Here is a 21151-nt window from a genome sequence, read left to right on the forward strand (position 1 = left end):
GAAAGAAGAAAGGAAACAATGTTTTGGTGAGAACTACTCACCTGTGGTTGTTTGGGAGTCAGTAGTGGGTTAACTGCATGCCTTTGTAACTATTCTCACAGGCACATGCTGGTTAACAATTTTATATATGCAGAAATAAAGATAGTTTTATTTGTTTTGTTTCACGGGGCCCTCTCAAGTTGGGAGATTCCTGCCATTTTCCACAACTTTTTTTTTTTTTTTTTTAAAGAATGTTTCATTTAAAACTCACAGGTTTCTCTCAGGACCATCTCTTCAAGTTGCGTTTACTGGAGGAAGTTATGAAAGGAAAGAGAAGAGATGTATGTAGAGATGAGAATAAAGCAATTCTGAAATTCTCAGCGGAACAGTTCTGTTTTCTGACACTATATTTTTGCTTGGTTTTTACAAAGGTAGATCCCTGAACTTAGTCTCCACGTGTGTAGGTTATGCCTGCCACAAGAGCAGCTTCTGTGTGACATGCATCACACACAGTGAACAATTGTGCTTTATAGGTTCAGTAATGCCTGAGGAAGTGACTTATGCTACTCTCAAATTTCCAAATCCTTCCAAGTCAAAGATATCCCAAGAGAGCTACTGTCTCAGGAGAGCAGGTAAGTGTCTCTATGTAGGATCAGACTCACAGACAAGAGAACTATTTAACTACCCTGGTGAGTTCCCCTGCCTTCACCTCAAGGCTATGAGACCCCTAAGATCTCAGTTATGGAATCCCCGAACATAGTGAAGTTCCTATGCCAGAGCCTAGTTGTGTGTCTTATTTAGTCTGTAAGATCACAGTGTATGTGTGTGTGTGTGTTGGGGGAAGATGGTAGGCTAAGTCTCTGAAAATTCAGATCTCTAGTATCACCAAAATAGCATTTCTTATGTTTTTTAGACATTTTAGGATGGTCTCACATACAGGCTTTTATGGGAAGGAAATCAGTAATAGCAAGAACATAACCATGCAGGATTTTTATTTCATGGCTAAAGGATACAAAATAGACATACGCTGTGTATGAGATTTATAGGACCCTGGAATCCCAGTCATGATGATGCGATAAACATTTGCTTCTTTCTGAGAAGGAACAAGACTGAGGGTTCCTATCTCTACATAATATCATTCCAAGCCATATAATTCCAGTCTGTTTTATCCCGCAGTTCAGTTTCTAGAAAATTAAAGATAACAATGATTAAGGGGAACATCAAAATCATATTGATTAAAATTTTTGTATTACTATAGGGTAATTGGTTTCTTGTGCCTTCCCTGGAATTATGTTTGTTATTTATATTTTGTTATTTACATTATTTTTATTCCTTTGTGTTTAAGTCCTTTTGATCTTAGTATAAAATTATGCTTTCTATGTATATGTGGAGTTTTTAATTAATGACTTTGCCCCAAAGTATTTTATATTCAGATGAGGAAGAAAAATCACTTCAGGAACAAGTCTCTGTTTATATAATTTGAAGCATCAGGTTGGTAGATAATATTTTAGGGACCAGTTCTTCCAAGCAGAGTCCTTTTTTCTGCATCTATGATATTGATAAAGCACTGTATATACTCGGGAGAAGTAATACATGCTTGCCATCCAGTTAGTATAATGGGATGACATATAACAACTGAAGTAGGGTGCTTATACACCAGGAGATGTAATATAGGTACTGTTACATATGCTCCAACACATGTTTCCTTATACAACTTTATCCCTTTGTATACAGCTGGGGAGGTTTTTTAAAATTTATTTTTGTAAAACATCACACAAAGTTTCTCTACTTATTTATTTACTTACTTACTTATTTTAGAAGGGGCGGAGAGAGAGCCAGGACATGTGAACATGGAGGGGGGGCAGAGGAAGAAGGAGAGAGACCCCCAAGCAGGTTCCCCGCCCAGCACAGAGCTAGACAAGGGACTTGATCTCACCATCCTGAGACATCATGACCTGCCTGAGCTGAAATCAAGAGTCTGATACTCAACTGACTGAGCCACCCAGGCACCCCAGTGTTTGTCTATTTAAAATATCTATCATCAGAATCAGATCAATAACACTGGTAATATATGGATAGTTAGAAAGTAAAGAAGACCAGAGAAAAGGGACTACTGTTAAACCATTTTACCTTTTTTTTTTTTTTTTCCTGAAAAGAGAATCACGAAGTGCCTGAAATGGAGATAGATGGTGAAGCTGAAAGTAGAGCAGAGAGAGTTGAGAGCACAGCTGAGCTGGCAGAGAGTAGAGCTGTGGCAGGTGAGTCCTATGTGAATAAATGCAGCCACTGAGTCAGGACAAAGTTAAGAAGAGCTTTGTGGTAGACACTGGGACATAACAATCAGAGATTATCTTTAAAGCAAAAAGATGGAAAACTTTTGAGAAGGGAACAAAGGAAGATAAAAGGTGATAAAGCTGATATCCTTTATTTATAGGAAACCATCTCCTTTTTATTATTCTCTCCATCTACTGACCAGTATTTTCATGTTTTGCTGAATTTTTCTTATTTTATAATCTTATTTCCTCCCATTCTGCTGTTCTTTTTTGAAAGACTGATTTATTTATTTGGAGGGGGGAGGGGCAGAAGAAGAGGGAGAGGGAGACAGAAACTTTAGCAGATTCCCCTCTGAGGAAAGCCCAATGCCAGGCTTGATGTCAGGACCCTGAAATCACGACCTGAGCTGAAACCAAGAGATGGGTGCTTAACCAACTGCACCACATAGGGACCCCTATTTCCTACCACTTTTCATCATTTCATCCTTTTTCATCCATTTCATCCTGAGTTAAAAGGAAGAATGAAGACCATCAATGCCCTGTTCTCGTAGATCATATAGAAGAAATCATTCAAAATTTATGAAGTAATGAAAATCATATAGGCTTGGATAATTTATTCAAGTGATCCAATATGTAAATAATAAGATTTCATAAAGAAGAAAAAGAACAGATATAAACAAGGAAATAATTAAAGAATAATTAGACATTCTCTAGTACTGAATAGAGATGGAGGGGTAAAAAACTGCCATCACCTATATTGAACTCAGAAAAGATTAATTCATCCATTTTAACAAAATAAAAAATTATCGTATACTCCTTCTAAGAAAATATTCAAGAAACTTTTCAGACATACAAGAAATTAATCAGACCTCAAAGTAAGGAGAAATTTAGGGGCAAGTCAAAATGTAATAGCTGACAATGGAATCACTATAATGAAAGTTGTAATAATAACCATGCTAAATTATTTTTGCAATGAAATGGATATACTGCAAGAGAAAGTCTTAGTATTATAGTCTAGAACAAAAATTACTAATCCGTCATTGTAAAACTCAGTGGTTAGAAGAGAAGTGGTGAGGGAATTAAAGTATTATAAGTCTAGGTTGGAGAGTCTAAATTTATCTGTAATAAAACTACGTACATTTAGAATACAATGAAAAGGAAAACACTTCCTTTTGAAAACAGCTAAAAGTATGAAAGAAAGATTTATCATCCCTCTTTTTTATGATTAAAGAAGAAGAATATAATAATCCATCTTAGGGGCAGCCCCAGTGGCTCAGCGGTTTAGCGCCACCTTCGGCCCAGGGTGTGATCCTGGAGACCTGGGATCGAGTCCTCATGTTGGGCTCCCCGCATGGAGCCTGCTTCTCCCTCTCCCTGTGTCTCTGCCTCTCTCTTTCTCTCTGTGTCTCTCATGAATAAATAAATAAAATCTTAAAAAATACTAATCCATCTTAATGTATATATTAAAATATCACAAGAGAAATTAAGAGAGAGTTGACAAATTTAAAAGCTTAAATCAATAAACAGAAAGGTTTTAAAGAGAAAAATTAATCTGCTCACTGGTTTCATTAAAAAAAGACTAGTAGCCAAATTAAGGGACAATAGAGAGAGCAAAATGATCAGATATTAAGTCTGGGGCTCCTAGGTGGCTCAGTTGGTTAAGCATCTAACTCTTGGTTTCAGCTCAGGTCGTGATCTCAGGGTTATGAGATTAATCCCTACATCAGGCTCCCCTCTCACTGGGAGAATATGCTTGAGTTCTTTCTCTCCCTCTTCCTCTACCCCTTTCTTTCTCTATCTCTCAATAATAAATAAATAAATTTTTAAAAAGGAATATGTTTAAATATCTAGCCCGAAATAGGGGAGAGAATAAATACATGTAAGAGTAAAGCCTGTGCAACTTCATGGCAATAGATTTGATAATCTAAAGGAAGTAGATGATTTCCTAATAATATATTAAAGAGAAAACTTAGAAGAGATCAATCATCAAGAGGATGGATTATAAATCATATTAAATAATGTATCTCAATATTAGCATAGAAAAATTAGGAAAGAATATCCATCAGGTGGCCAACACTAATTACCTGAGGATGGGAAGAACAAGGAAACAGCAAGATGGGAAGCAGGACAGGGAAAAAAGACTACTAAAATGTAGACAAGAGAGTGTCCATGAAAGTATCCAAAATATGTCTTATGATCACATTTACTTAGAATTATGTATTTTCAATGTTAGTTGTGAATGCAAAAATATATTCAAGTTGGCTGAAAATAAATGAGGACTTGCCTGACTTTGCAAGCAGTTTTTTTCATCAAAAAAAAAAAATTCCAATACTTTTATACATAAGGTCCATGGGATGGAGAGGGTTAGGGGTTAGGGAAAGAACAAATACATAAATGTGTTGCTTCATGTCATTTTTATGAATTGGTGCTTCTTCATAGGACATAGCACTCTGTCAAAAGTGTGGTGTGCTGTTTCTCTCATTTCGCTGATCTTGAACCTGGTGGTGCTGGCTGGCCTAGGGACCCTAGGCATTATAAGTAAGTTTCTCCTTTTCTCTGAACCTGTCAATTGGTTTTATCAGGCACACTGCAAAAGAATCCAAGTCTTAAGACATATCCACATAATACTTCCAGATTAATAGAGTAGAAAACACGTATCATTTATGTATGACTATATCATATTAGTCATTGTCTTTAGGATATTTTAACATCAAATTCCCTCAGTGGCAACTACTCATGGCAGAATGATGCTAATGATAGTAATGTAAAGTCTTATTCTAGAAACTGTGAAATCAATGCAACAATAAAAATACAACTAATTATATCCTGAGAGTTTTCATGATGATTTCATAAACTTGAAGCAATTTCTCCATTTTTCATGCATTTTCTTCTTGCCGAAGTCATTCTAGTTGCAGATATCTTTCAAAATCCCGTTATCAACTTGATTTGTTTTCTAATTCCTTAATTAATAGCCAGTTATTTTCTCCTAGTAATCACATCAGCTTCAGAAAAGTACAAGCTGGTTTAATGGTGCTAATCTTTTGAAATGTAATTTCTCCCAAATGATCATTTTTCCCCTGAAACTTCTATAACTGTTCTTAATATTAGCATAATAGTTGGTGAGCAGAATTTCTTTCCTCTGATATAACATAAGCTTTAAAAGACACAGACTGTGTCTTATTCATCCTTTGAATTCTTTGACTGAATGAATAATATGTAGGTTCATGAACCAACAAATGAATAAACAGAAATGAGTAACCTTTTGAACATCAAAGCTGGTTCTTTATAAGAAAAGGAAAATTCTCTTTAAGATAGCAAAACTGTATTTTTAATACTTAAATGGCTGCTTTATGTTATTTAAAAAAAAGAAATCCACTGTGATCTGATCAGAAGTTTGTTCCACATTTAATGAAAAAGGATATTAAACACTTTAAATTTATTTTTTCAATAAAGATAATAATGCATGTACATTGCCAAAACTTCAAAATATAGAAAAGGAGGAGAAACCGAAAGCCATTGGTATCTGCCAATAGGAGGTAAAAGCTATTAAAATTAAAAACATGCATTAATATCTTTGAAGTCATACAGTAGTATCACTTATATCAATATTTTGTTTGATAATTTAAATACTCTTATAACATTATATCACTTAACACTTTTGAATACTAATGTTTTCCCAAGCTCTTCACATGCATGATTTCATTCAACTTTACCCACATCATATCCTATCATATTTACACTCAATTTCCAGGTAAGAGAACCTAAAATATTTCTCCAGTTCTGTGTGGTCTATAAGTGACCAGGGTAGAGTATTTGACCATACATCTATCATTTAATTTTACACTTTATGGTTTTAATGCCCCTTTGTCTTTCCTTCATGTTTCTCTGCTTTGCTATATTGATCACGTCTTCTATTCTTCAACTACATTACCAAGCCCTATAATAATTCATTTCTGTAAACGCCTATTAATTATTTGATAATTAAAGGGTTATTTTAAGCAGTCCATATTTTGGGAGCATTTCTTCTCAATCCTGGATGCTCGTGGATGATGCTCTTCCCTCTTTATTTCCCTCCTATAACAGTGAGTACAAAGGCATCCTGAGGAAAGAAGAGGAAGATTATATATAATAATTACTAACATTGCTTGAGCACACATCCTTTATAATTTTATCTAACTTGATCCTCATAAAACTTTAAAAATGAAAGATTCTAGTAAATTGCAGTGTTCTCAAGTAAACTAGTATGAGTCTATATAGAAAAGCCAAAACATGTTATAACAATCCACAAAATGAAGAAGTTTTGAAGTTTTCTGAATCTTCTGATGTTTTTAGGGACATGATCCCTGTGTTCTGATTTTTTTTAATCCTGAGGCTGATGTTTACCATCTCCATCCTAAGTCATGGCTATATCTGTCCAAGAAACTCAAATCACAACACATAGGCTCATCAATAATATTATGATGCATCCTAATCTCAAAAGTGTGATTTCTATAAACTAACTGAATTGCATCATCTTTTATTTTGAAATCTCTGCTTCACATGAATCTTTTTTATATTTTATTTTTAGACTTTGTTGGGCATTTCTTTCAACAGGAAATAAGTGCTCTATTGAGTAAAATAAAATCTTTTTAATCTCGAATAAATGTTAATCTTAAAGCACAATGGTTAGTATTTTACACATATGTAGGTATCATTTTAATATGAGTATTCCATTAAATTTGGAAATAATCATTGTGATATTAACATAATCTATTGGAAAACTTTGACCGTGTTAAAGTTATTAATTTCCTGATATGAATTATAGATTACTGGAAACTCATCTCGGGCAACAGAACAGAGTATGATGTTCAACAAAGCAATATACAACAGTTGGAGGAAAATGTAACAATATGGATGAATATGTATAATAATGCCTCAAATGAGCATAACATTTTTAAAAACATGACACAAAACACAATAAAAGAGCTGAACAACTTTACCTCACAATATTGTGAAGACCTAAAGCAGAAGGAAAACGGTGAGTGAAATGCTCTCTTGATTGTCTAATCTTATTAATAAGCACATTCATTTTTCCCTGGATATATTACTGAATCTGAAATCTTGAAATATATCTGAGATAAAGAAAAGATGGAGATAAAGTCATCATTAACAAATTCTCCTATTAAAAAAAAACACTTTTTGTCTCTTTTGACTTAGTTTCTTTATCTGTATAATTATTTTTATCAATTTAATCTCTCTCTTTCTCTCTCTTACTTGGGTTAGATTCATTTGTTTTTTAATTCCTTCTTTCGTCTTTTACCCTCACATATTACACTCGCATTTTTATAGAGTTCAGCTATAATGGAGTTTAGTTGGGTATATGGGAGATGAATTTTTTGTCTTCTTCTAATATGTTTGAAAAGGTCTTTTTTTTTTTTTTGGTTAGGTATAAATTCAAAAGTTAAAAATTAGTTTCTTTGTGAGTACTAGAAGTGCCTCACAGTTTCTAGCAAACAACATTGTTAAGAAGTCTATTCCAAGTGTCATTTCATTCCATAGAAATGACCGGACTTCAGCATTTAAGATATTCATTTGGGAGAGCTGAAGTTTTAGGATATTCTGGGTATGAGTGCCTTTTAATCATTTATTTGCTTGTGCACTCAATCTGAATACCTCCTCAATTTGAAAGTTTGTGTCTTTCAAATTAAGAAAAATGCACTCTCTTACTTCTACGTTCATTTTTCTCCACTCTATTTCCTACACTTTCCATGACATCTCTTCTTCAAATGTTAGGAATGCAAATTTTCATCTTTTCTATATATTTTATTTTCTGGTTTTAGACTCCTTTTTAAAATTGACATACTGATTATTATTTCAACAATCATATGTTTAACTTGATAAAACCTTAAATGATTCTTGAGAATTCTGGTTTTTGTAGCATCCTATTCTGAGTCCCCTCAGTATATTAACTAAAAGAGTATTTAAAATATCACTCCTCTTTCTTACATACCTTTATTTTTCTTCTTTTTCTTTTTAAAATTCTTTTCATACAAGTTCTCTTTCATGTACAGGTGTTCTTGTATACCCTATCATGCTTGCTAAGAGAGAATAGATAGTTGGTATGGGTTGACTCCATTGCTATGTAAAGAGGATAGTTTTTCCATTACATCTCTCTAAAAAGTGAGAAATCTTTCTGGATATTTTTCCATCTCTGGGAGACTAAGATGAAGTGTATGAACAGGCAGCTTTCCTTTTCAAATGAGACTGGATATAAACAACAATCACAACATTCACAGTGGAAACCTATACTTTGCCAGAGAGTTCAACCAAATTCTTCAGAAAGGAACTATGTCCTTTCCTTTCCTGAAAATTCTATAGCCTTTTACTGATTTTTCTTCCCTCTTTTCTTGACTCTTTCCTTTCTTACCTTCTTTCAGTAAAAGAAAAAAAGAGAGAATATTAAGTTTTATGCCTAACAGTTATAACTATCCCTTGTCTTGAATAACTCAAGGTATGATAGAAGAAGCAGACAAGTAAACAGAAAATTACAAGTCAGTGTAATAAGTGCTCATTAATATAGGTAAGTAGTGTAAGAAACTACACAGTTAGAAGAAACAGTTAAGATTGGGTGAGAGTATAACATTGAACGTTGGGAGTGGAGGCATAGTGCAATAAAATTAGTGAGGGATAGCATGGGGTGCTTTGAAAATTCTCAGTGAATGTCTGACAAGAAGCTGAGCAAGCTAACAGCTATGATTGGAGTGTTGTGATGAGTGTTCACATAGAGCATGGAGAGGGTTTGAAATTCCACCTGAGAGCTACAGAAAACTGTGACCACTTAAAGCAGAGTCTTCTAGAAAGATCTCTGGAAACAGGGAGGTGATTGGGTTCCTGTAAAAAAAAAATTAGCAGACTTGAGACAGACTAGGGTCTTTTTGCATCAATCCAAAAATACTGAAGAATTCTCTGATTGCTTTTAATAATCCCTTCATCATTTTTCTTTCTCTGTATCTGTGATTTTCCTTCTGCTTCAGATTATTCCAGATCCAAATCCCATTCCATTTCAGATCCCATTCTCTTCCTTCTCTCATATTAAAAGTAGCCATTTCATTCAATGTGTGACTTTTGTTAGTCATTTCAGTACACAATGAAAATGTTTGTAAATTCTGAGATATATGCTAATTTATACTGTATCTGTGCATACATATTATGCTTATGTGTTTATCAGTATCATATCTTTATAGAATTTCTTCATATGTTTTTATGTTTTTCAGATGTTAGATTTCACTCATGCCTGGAGTCATGGATGTGGCATGGAAATACAAACAAATGTCATGCCCAGATGAATATGGACAATAATACAAGTTGCAACTCAACCCAGGTTGGTGTTATGATTTGGGGGACATGTACAGAAAGTTTTTGGTATTGTTAGGATACAGGTAAGGAGAATTTGGGTGATGTTAGTCCTTGGCTAATCCTTTTTTTTGTTTGTTTGTTTTTAGTCCTTGGCTAATCCTAATAAATGGCCCTTATGTCTTTTATCTTTGCCTCCTCTCTTTGAGTGGAGTTCTTGGGGAATTCCCCTATCACAGGCTCAAATGGCAAGTATGTACAATGATTAGAGTGATTGGTCCATGAGCCATGTCACAAGAGGCAAGCTATGGAACTATATTTCCTTGGTATCTCTTATTCCTTGTGTTTTCTGGTTCTCATAGAATCAGAAAGGAGAGAGCAAGGATTTATTTCCACTTGTGAAGTGTATTTTAATTGGCCACTGATACAAATTAAATCAGGGATTCTCTTCTCCCTTAGAGTTGTTGTTCAGAATTATTTTGCTGTTGTTTTTTTTTTTTTTATAGGAGTGTAGAAAAAATAACAAAGTTCCAAGTGTAGAATGCAAAAGCCCTTACTTCCCAGGAAAATATGTCTGTTAAATTTACTGTAATAAAAAAAATTTACTGTAATATACAGCATGCTCCAACCGAACAGATTTTGTCATCAGCATTAACTTGGATGTGGTTTATGCCTCTATGATTTTTGCCATTTTTATACTTTTGTTACCTGAATATTTATTCTGTCCCCTTTAAACTTGATTAATCCAATTCAGTTTTCAAGTTTCAGTCTCATTGCTTTAAAATTTTGGTGCCATCACAATAAGCTCAATTAATGGCTTTCTGTTTCATATTCCCTCAGCATGACATAGTTAAAACATAGTTAACAACTATGAGTGAGTCTGTTTGTTCTGTTAGATTGTTAGCTCTTTGAAGATAAAAAACGTGTCTTGCTCAGTATTGTATATCCACTTGTGATACTGGCAAACTTTAAGCCTGGCTGAGATTCAAGTTTTCCTCAGTATCTTGAGTTTTTAAAAATTGTTTTTGTTTTCTTGTTTTTGGTTTTGGTTTTGGTTTTTTTGCTGTATGCAAAGGGAGTACTTAAAATGTCACAGAGATTTTTTTTTATTGTTTTAATGTATTATTTAGGTAATTTACATTTTAATAAAAGAGACATCTGAATCAAGAAAAAAAGTTAAGAAACAATTAAGAAGTTAAGAAAAAATAAAATTGTTTCATGCTACAGTGTAACAAGGAATGAGATATGAAAGAAAGATAGCAGACCATTTTAAGTTTTTTGTCTTGAATTTATACAAGGAAAAATGATCACTTTTATGTATGTATGGTATTTTTGTGTTTGGGGCTGATGTGTGTGTAAATTATAATAGGTCAAATTATGGTGCTTGTGAAAATGATGTGGACATAAAATGCCTTTCGAGTTGGAGCTGAATGGGTGATGGCTTTATGGAAGAATTTTAAAAATTGCCCACATGTAATTTTCTTAAACAGTAATTACCAACTATTTATTCATGATTATTATGTCCTTTGACTTTGTGCAAGGGGAATTTAAGCCTGGTAGGTTTTGATCAATAAAAATAAAATCTATAGGTTAGGTGATAATATCCAAAATAAATTAGTAGATTAAGAAAAGAAGACAAAGGATGGAATCCTACATATCCACACATAAATGGAGCAGGAAAATAGGAAAACTAGCACAATTGTTTAAGAATAAGTGATTCAAGAAGTAAGGGGGAAAAAGCAGGTGTGATGCCATGGAAGCTAATGGAGAGAAGAGTTTCAAGAATAATGTAATCAGCAGTGAGAATACTTCAAAGAGGCTAAATAATGTATACAAGTAATGACAAATACTATTTATTACATGCCTATTCTAAGTAACAAACCAAAAAAGATGTTTTATTTAGCACAAATCAATGTGTAATATAAGTTGCATCATACCTAAATTTCATATTAGGAAACTGGAGTTCATAGAGGATAAGCAAATTTCTTAAGGTCACCTGAATAAGTAGCCAAACAAAGACTCAAAGCCTAGTGTGCTTATCTTTAGAGCCCAATATAAGTTTAAAAGTAAAAGCTAGTTGACAATTAAAAGATGACTCTGGCAAGAGTATTACCAATGAAGTAATATGGGGCACATACTGATAACATTTTATTATTCTTCCAAAAAATATTTCTTAAGTGTTTACTAAGGCCTGCAGTATGGACTACATGCTGAGGATATAACAATAAACCCTACCCATATAAATTTAAGAGATGCTATAATCCAAGGTGAATCAAAAAATACATCAGTAATTAGCAAATTATTACTTAACTATGGTTGAGATATTACATATATAGAAAAAAAGACAAATACAGTGCTCAAAAAGGATATTTAGAAATGGCATGAGGGGCATCTGGGCAGCTTAGTGGTTGAACATCTGCCTTTGGCTCAGGTCATGATTCCGGGGTCCTGGATTGATTCCCTCATTGGGCTCCCCATGGGAAACCTGCTTCTTTCTCCCTCTGTCTATGTCTCTGCCTCTCTTTCTGTCTCTCATGAATAAATAAAATCTTTTTAAAAAATAGGAATGACTTGAAATCCAAATAAAATGATAAATTAAGGTTAAATTCCAGATTTTCCTTAAGCATCTTGAAGGGTAAGGAAGACAAGCTTCCTTTTTTATATTTCAAGAACAAATTCACGGTACTAGGAAGAGTTTTAAAGACATATATGACTCACTTCAGAGTAGGGCTCAGCAAAGAGGGAATGATTAAGAGAATAGGATATAGATGGGTAAAGTGGAAAAGAGTGGAAGGTCTCTGAATGAATGGGAAAGCTCTCCACTGTAAATGCAGAACCTTTGCCAACGTAGGCGTGGTGGCTTCTGGAGGAATGGGGACTTAGCTCATCTGATGACTTCTCTTCTTGCTTATCATCTGCCCAATGTTAAGAGTGCAGGGATGGTGCCAAGAGGAAACTTGAGAAGAATAAAAGGTTTTAAAACTTCACTGAGGGAAAGGGGACAAGGAGCCAAGAAATGAAATGATTATTGAGTGGAATTTTGATGATATGAATCTGATTCTGTGGCATTTGAATTAGCTCCCAGTGGTGGAAAGGGGCAATACCTGACGTTTTCTTTGTTTATAGCTGTTCTTTAGATGTCTTACATCACCTATCCCCTGGATGAATCTGAACTGCAGTCTCAAGAAGACAGATCAGGCAGCAGGAAGTGTTTTAAACCTTTGCATTGTGACCTGTGAGTTAACCTGCCACTTTTTTCTTGTCAATGATAAAGGAAATCTAATATGCTAATTTTGAAGTTGTTTCTCTGACAGCCATCCATCCTCCATGTGTGGTCAGAATGTATCAAGAGAAGGTAAAAAATTTCCAGGAGCATTTGCCTGTAGCTCAGGCAATTCTTTTTCAGCAAAAAAATCTGTTCTATATTGAAGAAGCTCATGGAATTGAGAACACAGAAGGCAGAGATTCAGAAACTCTGCCATGCTTCCGTCCTTCCTTTTACAATCTGATTCTGTGCTTTCCTAAGGCCCAGGGAATGAAGCAGAAGTATAAAGACAAAGTCAAATCAGGGTCAAGTATATAACCCTGTGCAGGGTGACCACATGATTTATTGTCCAAACCAGAAGACTTTGAGAATACAAGGAAGCATTATTGATAATTACACAAGGCACCCGGCATAAATCAGAAGTGTCCTGGGCAACCCCGGATTTTCAGTGACCTCTTGGGTGAAATCGTTAATGAAAGGCCAAGAGGTGACTTTAGGCCCTAGACAGTTGAGGGTTCTGGTCAATACTTGAAGTAGTGTAAGAAATCACCAGAGTTGTTTTCACAACAACAGAACTCTGTTTGGTCTCTTTTAACTAAAATAATCTGACAAGAAAAGAATAAGTTTTGGCAATAATAGATTGGACTCATGAGGTAATAGTTTATTTTTCAAAATAAATCACACAATTCTTTTTTGTTTTTGGTATAGGTTTGACACCCTAATAAAGATTTCAAGTGCTGAAACCAGTCAAGCATGCAACATTCAAAGGAAATGAAATGATTGGAAAATCTAATGACTCTCATAGTTATTATATTTATAAAAATAAACTAACTATACCAAATTTTCAATTGTAGCAAAATGCAAACACTCCTAGTTTACTGTAATATTATGCAAGATAAAAGTGACCATGTAAGCTGAAACCTTGAAAAATTGATCTCAAAATCCAAAACAAAGAGTTTTGATTATTTGGGGACCCTTAAAACTTTCTTTGTCAAAACATTAAGAAATTCTTACTGTTGGTTATAAATGTGTAGGAAAATGACAAAAAGTAAAATTAACATTACTTAATACATTGTCATTTAAAATACTAAAAGCACTGAGGATTAAAGTGGTTTCTTTCACTTATCTGGAGCAGCAAGAAGAATGGTACAACTCCTTTTTTGTGACACAACTTACTATACAGATTGAACATCTTTTCTATCCCTTGTCATGCTCCTTTCTAAGTTAGAATCAGCTTTTAACATTTTTTTAGTCTTTGTGATGTCAAAGACATGAAAGATTTCCAACAGTTCCTTTAATGTGAAGGTTTTTTCCTGACATCGCTTCTGTAGGCCGCTTCATCTCATCCAGCACAAATCCTCTCCTCATCTATGCCAAGAAATTGTCTTCAGCAAGTTCCTCAGTTTTTCAGTAAGTTAGGAATCCTCTGAGTCTCTGAAATGATGGCAGTATCAATATTCTCATGGTCAGCTATTTCTTCTTCTTTATTATTATTATTTTTAAAATATTTTTATTGAAGTACAGTTGACAGCTATTTTATCTTTAACTTTATTTTGATTTAATCCCATTCTGCAAAGTCATTCACATGGTGTAGAAAAAGCTCTTGTCTATGATAAGGATATTCTCTTACCTCCAGCCAAGCTGTTTGAATATTTTCAGCTGCCTGCTTTCTATACTACTTCTTCTAAAACCCAGCTAGAGAAATTGCATGATCTCCAGGTGCAGTGTCAATAGTCTACAAGGTTTTAAAAGCTGAAATAACTCCTTAGATTAACGAAATTGTATTTGGTGATAAAAAGCAAATTTTCATTTTCTCTCAAGACCTTACAAAAATCAGATTGATCTAGTACATTATCTAGCAGTAGAAGTGTTTTAAAAGTTTAATTATCTTGCCTAAAGCATTTCTATGGCTGAGAAGCAAAGAGGGAAAACAACTATATGCCTTACCATCAATAGGTGAATGAACTAAGAGATTCTCAGTGACCAATCACGGACAGACTTTGAAAGAAGTGACAAGCGTGGTCACTTCTGTCATAATGAGCATCTGTTACTTATGTAGCAGCAGTTACTCAAAATATATTGTAGTAAATAGAAACTGAACTGTGTTGTTGGGGGACTGGTGTTATTTCAGTGAACCATGATCACTGAAAAATGTGTTATGGGAAATTTGCAAAGCAAGAACTATGTGTTTTTCCAATACAATCTGTTACTGTATAATTTGAGTACTTCCATTGAATCCTGAAATTATAGCAACTTTTAAATTCAATTAATATCTATCTTACTCTCACTAGTATGTTTATATAGAATATTGGATATAGAAATAATGACCTTGTCTCTTCTCTCAAGCTCTCAATGTGCACCTGTATTAGTAAAAAATTATTTATTTACTTTTAACTCAGTATTTGACTTCTCTTAAGCCTTCCTTTTAGTAACATTCTTTGTGCTGCTGCAAACTTCCTAGAAACTTCATAAATTTATGTTCCTAGGAACTCAGGTAAACAATTCAGGACACTGAGGGCTTCTTACATTTTCTACAGAATCATACTTCTTCCTCATGTCTTACTGTATTAGCACCTATTCATTTCCTAAAATGTCTCTTTCTGAATAATTATATCTGATATGCTTATAAGTAAGGAAAAAAATTGATAGACATAAATAACTACTCCTGATTTAAGAAGAAGCAAGAGAAGCTGGTGGAAGAAGAGAAAAAGGAGAACACTCTAAGTGAATTAGAATGGTAGAATATTTCCTTAATATGCTAATGATTGGATAATATATTAAATGATATCCATTTAAAATTAGTGCTAAAATGAAACAAAATAGTGATTTTATATTTTGTAATCACCAAAATGAGTTTATCACCTTTATTATTTAACATTGCCCCAAAAGTCTAGTAAGTGAAACAGACAATATTAAAAGATTAGTGACAACTGGGGATCCCTGGGTGGCTCATTGGTTTAGCCCTCCTTCGGCCCAGGGCGTGATCCTGGAGACCCAGAATCAAGTCCCACGTCTTCCTCCCTGCATGGAGCCTGCTTCTTCCTCTGCCTGTGTCTCTGCCTGTGTCTCTCTATGTCTCTATGTCTCATGAATAAATAAATAAAATCTTAAAAAGAAATTAGTGAAATCTGATTATCAGAGATAAAATATTAATTATGGATTTGTAGAAAATGTGATGTTGAAAAAAATAGCTGAAAGATATGACATAAGATTATAACTTAATAATCTTAGGCCAGTCTCATGACAAATGTCCATGACCTATTTTTTACTATATACAAGTAAAATCTGTTAGAATAGCAAATTGTTCTAATGAGAGAAAAGACATTGCCAAACATAACAACAAATATATAAAACTCATATAAAAAATTAATAGTGAATATGAAATAATGAAGATTTAAAACTCTAGTAAAAAATACCAAGATGACTTGAACAAAAATAGTAATGTAACTCATTTTTAGGTAGAAATTTCAAATTTCTAAAAGTATTACTCCTCTTAGATTCATCAATAAATGAAGTACAGGGATCCCTGGGTGGCGCAGCGGTTTGGCGCCTGCCTTTGGCCCAGGGCGCGATCCTGGAGACCCAGGATCGAATCCCACGTCAGGCTCCCGGTACATGGAGCCTGCTTCTCCCTCTGCCTCTCTCTCTCTCTCTCTCTCTCTCTCTCTGTGTGTGTGTGACTATCATAAATAAAAAAAAAAATTAAAAAAAAATAAATGATTTACAATCATAATATATATTTTGGAAAACATCCATAAAATTAACATTACTTTTCCAGTTTTTTACTGGACAAAGTGCTGAAGAACCCACTAGGATGGAAAACATTTCATTCCTTTAAAAAAAGAAAAGAATTCTCTTCTTCCTGTTATTGATAGTTCTGAAGGTTAGATATTTTTTTTCCCATGGGGTCTAAAGGTACCTAAGTAAATGATTGCAGATGGAAATGTAGGTGACAGAAATCAAGTATTGGCAGTTTCTTCATTTTCATTTGTGTGTGAATTTTTAATATAAATGAGGAGACATAAAACATTAATGCAAGTCAAAATGCTTCTGTGAACACGTTTCAGCAGTTCAACTTTATAACTAAGTTATAAATAAGCCTGTTACATAAGAGGACTAGTTTTATTAACATCACATATATTTCCCACAATTTTCGAGAGTAAATGTGTTATTTCTGATATTTAAAAACAAGTTCAAATAATAAATAAAAGTTTACATCTGAGATGTGCTCTGTTTTGTGATCATGTCATTCTTTTTCTCCAGACCATTATATATTTCCATCCATGAGAAATCTATGAAGGCTTTCTCAAGATAATAAGATTGATACTATTAAGGAATTTCTGATCTAGCCCTAACCCTTCTCTTTAATCCTCTCTCTTACTCTTATGGTGAAAACATCCTACTCATTCACTAAAATTAAGTTTTACATATGAGAAAATTCAGTTGCACAGCTAATAAGAAAAATGCATATAACAAATATTCTGAGTGTGACAAATATTCCCCTGGTGAGATCGTGGGGAAAACAGGAAACTCACACTCGACTGGGGGAACTGAAAGGTGATGAAATCTCCAGTGAGAATTTTGCAAAATGACATGTGCATTTACTCTTTGACCCCGAAATTCTACTTAGGAATATGTACTCAAAGTACAGTGCCAAAAAATAAAAAATAAAAATAAATAACTGAATGCACAAGACAGTTCTTAACAGCACTGTTTGTTCTTTGCACTAAGAAAAGTAACAGTAACTCAAATGTGCATCAATAGATGACTAGTTGAATAAACTTTGTAAATTCATACAGTGAAGTAATATGCCACTTAAAAGCAATGAGGAAGAGCCCAATCCTTATGTGGTTATAGGTTAACTTCAAGAAATATTATAAATGAAAATAGCAGGAAGGAGAACAATGTTTATAGGATGCAACCTTTTGTTTAAGAAAGTGTGAGGAGGGCTACAATTTAGATACATACATACATATACAGATACATATCAATACTTTTCTTACATATTTTTAAAAGAAATAAATATAGGATAAACCACAACTAATAACAATGAAGGAAAGAGAAAGGAGAATATCATGAAAGCTAGATTTGCATTATAGTTTTGATTTTAGGCCCATAAATATTTTTATATGAAAATTAAAAAGGCAATTCCTTAAAAAAAAGGACCTAACTGAAGTAAATAATCTTAAATATATACCAGTTTTGCCACATAAGCACCCAGACAAGAATTATTTTAAGTGATATTAAAATAGAGTATTTGAGTGTACCTCCCTGGTAAGATATAACAAAAAAAAAATGAAAGAATTTTGAATTTACTGAATATTTGTCAATGAGAGGTAAGATAGTGAGAAAAGTCTAGATATATTTTCATTTGTTTGGCAAACTAGAATGATTGAAATCTCTGGGAATTTTAGAGGAATAAAGGCTTGGTAATTTAGTCAAATTATAGAAAGATATGTTTTCACACACATTTGATTTTTTTCCTATGAAAATTTAATTCTGCTGCATTTGCAAATGCAATCCTTCAGAATCATAAAAGTTAAAGATATTGTTACCACATGTGTTTCATTCTAGTCCTGCTAAGATAATTTCTTATTAAGAAATATGTTCATAGAAATGATTCTACTACAAGACTTGTGATAGCTAAAACACTATTATCTTCACGACTACTGAAGTGTCCTTCAGGATGATAACCACCAAAAATACAGCATATTTATTACAATTTTGCTCACCAATAATAACGTAGTGGGGTTTTTTCCCCACACCAACAAGCAACTGTACAACAACTGGGTGTCCTACAATTCAACTCAATTCTTCCACTATCTGTCCTGAGATATTGTCAGATCCCATTGGTTAAGAGCTCAGTCCCACAAGATTACTTCCACTTCAGATGCTAACTGCAGGTCCAAGTTGTTACCGATGCATCTGACTAGCTTGCTGTAAATCAAAGGTTGCCTCAATCCTCTTCTTGGGTTCCATTAACTTGTTAGAGTGGTTCACAGAACTCAAGAAATCAGTTTATTCACTAGATTACTGGTTTATTACAAAGCATATTAAAGGATACAGGTCAACAGCTGGACGAAGAGATATGTAGGATGAGGTCCCTAACAAATGAGCTCCTGTTCCTGTGGCATTTGGTGTTTAGGACCAGGCAACAGTGGAAAATGGAAGCTTTCTGATTTACTAACCTGAAAGTTCTCGAACTCCTTCCTTTTGAGTTTTTACAGAGACCTCACTGCTTAGGGATACTTGATTAAATCATTGACCATTAAATCATTCCACCTCCAGCCTGTCACCCTGCCCAGAAATCATTTCACCAGTTGGTTCCTCTGGCAACCACCCACGTTGGCCAGGGGATTTCCAAAAATCACCTCATTAACATAAACTGTGTCTTGCAAGTCCTGATTTTGACTTGTTATGAATGACAAAACACCCATTTCATCTTTATGGCTCTGAGGTGATTTGATTTCAGGAACTGAGGACAGGAGACCAAATGTTTTTTAAAAAGATGTTCTCATTGCATTTGTCACTTAGGAAATTCCAAGGAATTTAGGAGCTGTAAGCCAGAAACTGTAGATGGAAGACCAAAATATATATTTATTATAAATTGGAGTATCACACTTGAAAATTATATTCATGAAAAATGTGCTTTAAATTTTTTTCTAAAGACATTTCCAGTTTCTAGTAATAACTGGCTATGTAGTCATAAAAATCTGAAAAATACTAAAAGCTAACTAAAAATTTTAAAATTCTTAAAAGTAAGATTAAGAGAAATTTGAAACTCAACATACTTAAGATCACCTTTGATCATAAAATTGCCAATTATTTAGGCAATTTTCAGTCCTAGAGCATTTCAAACTATAGAAATCTATAGATAACTCATATCTCTTTGAAATTCTCATCTTTAACCTCATTCATGGTGGTCATATTGCTTTATTGATGACTTTTTTTTAATCTCCTTGGATCTCTCTCTCTCTCTCCAGTCTTTTCTATTTTAGACTTTTTACAAATGCTATTTTCTTCAAATGCCAAATACATGAACATTTATTTAAATGTGGGTGAAGCTCACATCATTATCTCAAGCAGTTCTCTCTCCCAACAGCCAGAGCAAGTTTTTACCTACCCAATTGAACAATTGCTTCATTAATCCAAAGGAACACCAGACTAAATAAAGACAGGTTTATTATACCAGCGCCTATTTTTCAGTGTAAAAATATGAGAAGCGTTGTTTTTTCCTACTTCAATTTTACCCTCTCCTCTAGCAATCCAGATGGTATCTAATTTAGGAACTTTATTCTATGCTTGTGTATCTTAATCGCATTCCCCACCTTACTTTATTCTAGGTCCTAATCATGTCTCACCACTAATAATGCAGTTTTTCATGTCTCCTCCATCCTAACTCCCATTTATTAATCTTTCTTTTAAAAATCAGAAAATCCCTAATGCATTTCATTGGATATAGCTTAATTTTTAGTATGTTTTATACGGACTTTAAAGTGTACCATGACATCAATACATGGAACTCTGCCCAAGCATATTAAATTATGTAAATGCCCATGATCAGTACACAAGATCCTCTTACTCTTAATGTCTTTATGCTGTTGGCATAGTAAACCATCAGTCTGAGCTATCTCACACCTCTGTAACTTTTTTTTAGCTATTCCCTATTTTCCATTCTACATACAACTGTAGTGTAAAATAGTTTTGGTTTCTGGGGTGCTTGGCTGACACATTTGAAGAGCATATGACTCTTGATCTCAGGGTGTGAATTTGAGACCCCCATTGGTTGTAGAGATTTTTTTTAAAAAAATTATTTATTTGAGAGAGAAAGAGAGAGCACAAATAGGGGGAGGAGTAGAGGGAGAAGGAGGAGCTGCTGCTTTTTGAGCAGACAGGCTGATGCTGATGCAGAGCTCATCCCAGGATCCTGAGATTATGACCTGATCCAAAGGCAGGTGCTAAGCCAACTGAGCCACCCAAGTGCCTGGGTGTAGAGATTATTTTAAAAATTAACTTAAAAAATACTATTGTTGTCTTCCACTCTTTTGTCTCCTCTTCCAGAACATTGGGCACATATAGTATATAAAGCTCTCAATCATATGAGAAAGAAACAAATCTCCAAAGCTATTAGATACCACACTGTTTCATAAAATAAGTTCTTATTGTGCTTACTTTCCTAAAGCCCACCAAAAAGATATCTTACATCCAAGCCTTTGCCTATGCTGCTCCTTGCAACTTTAATATTGTATTTGCCTGATTAATTCCTAATCATCCTTCCACATCTAGTGAAGGTGATTTAATA

At 34.0% G+C, this 21151-nt stretch overlaps 1 protein-coding gene across 1 annotated transcript; it reads left to right on the plus strand.

The window, feature by feature from the left end:
* Positions 1-423: 423 nt before the first annotated feature.
* On the plus strand, positions 424-17065 carry LOC121479735. Its single transcript, XM_041735519.1, has 7 exons — positions 424-611; positions 2136-2237; positions 4692-4790; positions 7057-7269; positions 9506-9612; positions 12711-12819; positions 13558-17065. The coding sequence occupies exons 1-7, from the start codon at positions 521-523 to the stop codon at positions 13569-13571; spliced, it is 735 nt and encodes a 244-aa protein (XP_041591453.1). The 5' UTR covers positions 424-520; the 3' UTR covers positions 13572-17065.
* Positions 17066-21151: the final 4086 nt, after the last annotated feature.

The sequence above is a fragment of the Vulpes lagopus genome, chromosome 21 (genome assembly GCF_018345385.1).
Source record: "Vulpes lagopus strain Blue_001 chromosome 21, ASM1834538v1, whole genome shotgun sequence".
Lineage (NCBI taxonomy): Eukaryota > Metazoa > Chordata > Mammalia > Carnivora > Canidae > Vulpes > Vulpes lagopus.

Coding starts and splice junctions, on each gene's coding strand:
- LOC121479735 (XM_041735519.1), top strand. CDS start 521: ATGCCTGAGGAAGTGACTTATGCTACTCTCAAATTTCCAAATCCTTCC. Junction 612..2,135: donor CTACTGTCTCAGGAGAGCAG/GTAAGTGTCTCT, acceptor TTTCCTGAAAAG/AGAATCACGAAGTGCCTGAA. Junction 4,791..7,056: donor AGGGACCCTAGGCATTATAA/GTAAGTTTCTCC, acceptor TATGAATTATAG/ATTACTGGAAACTCATCTCG.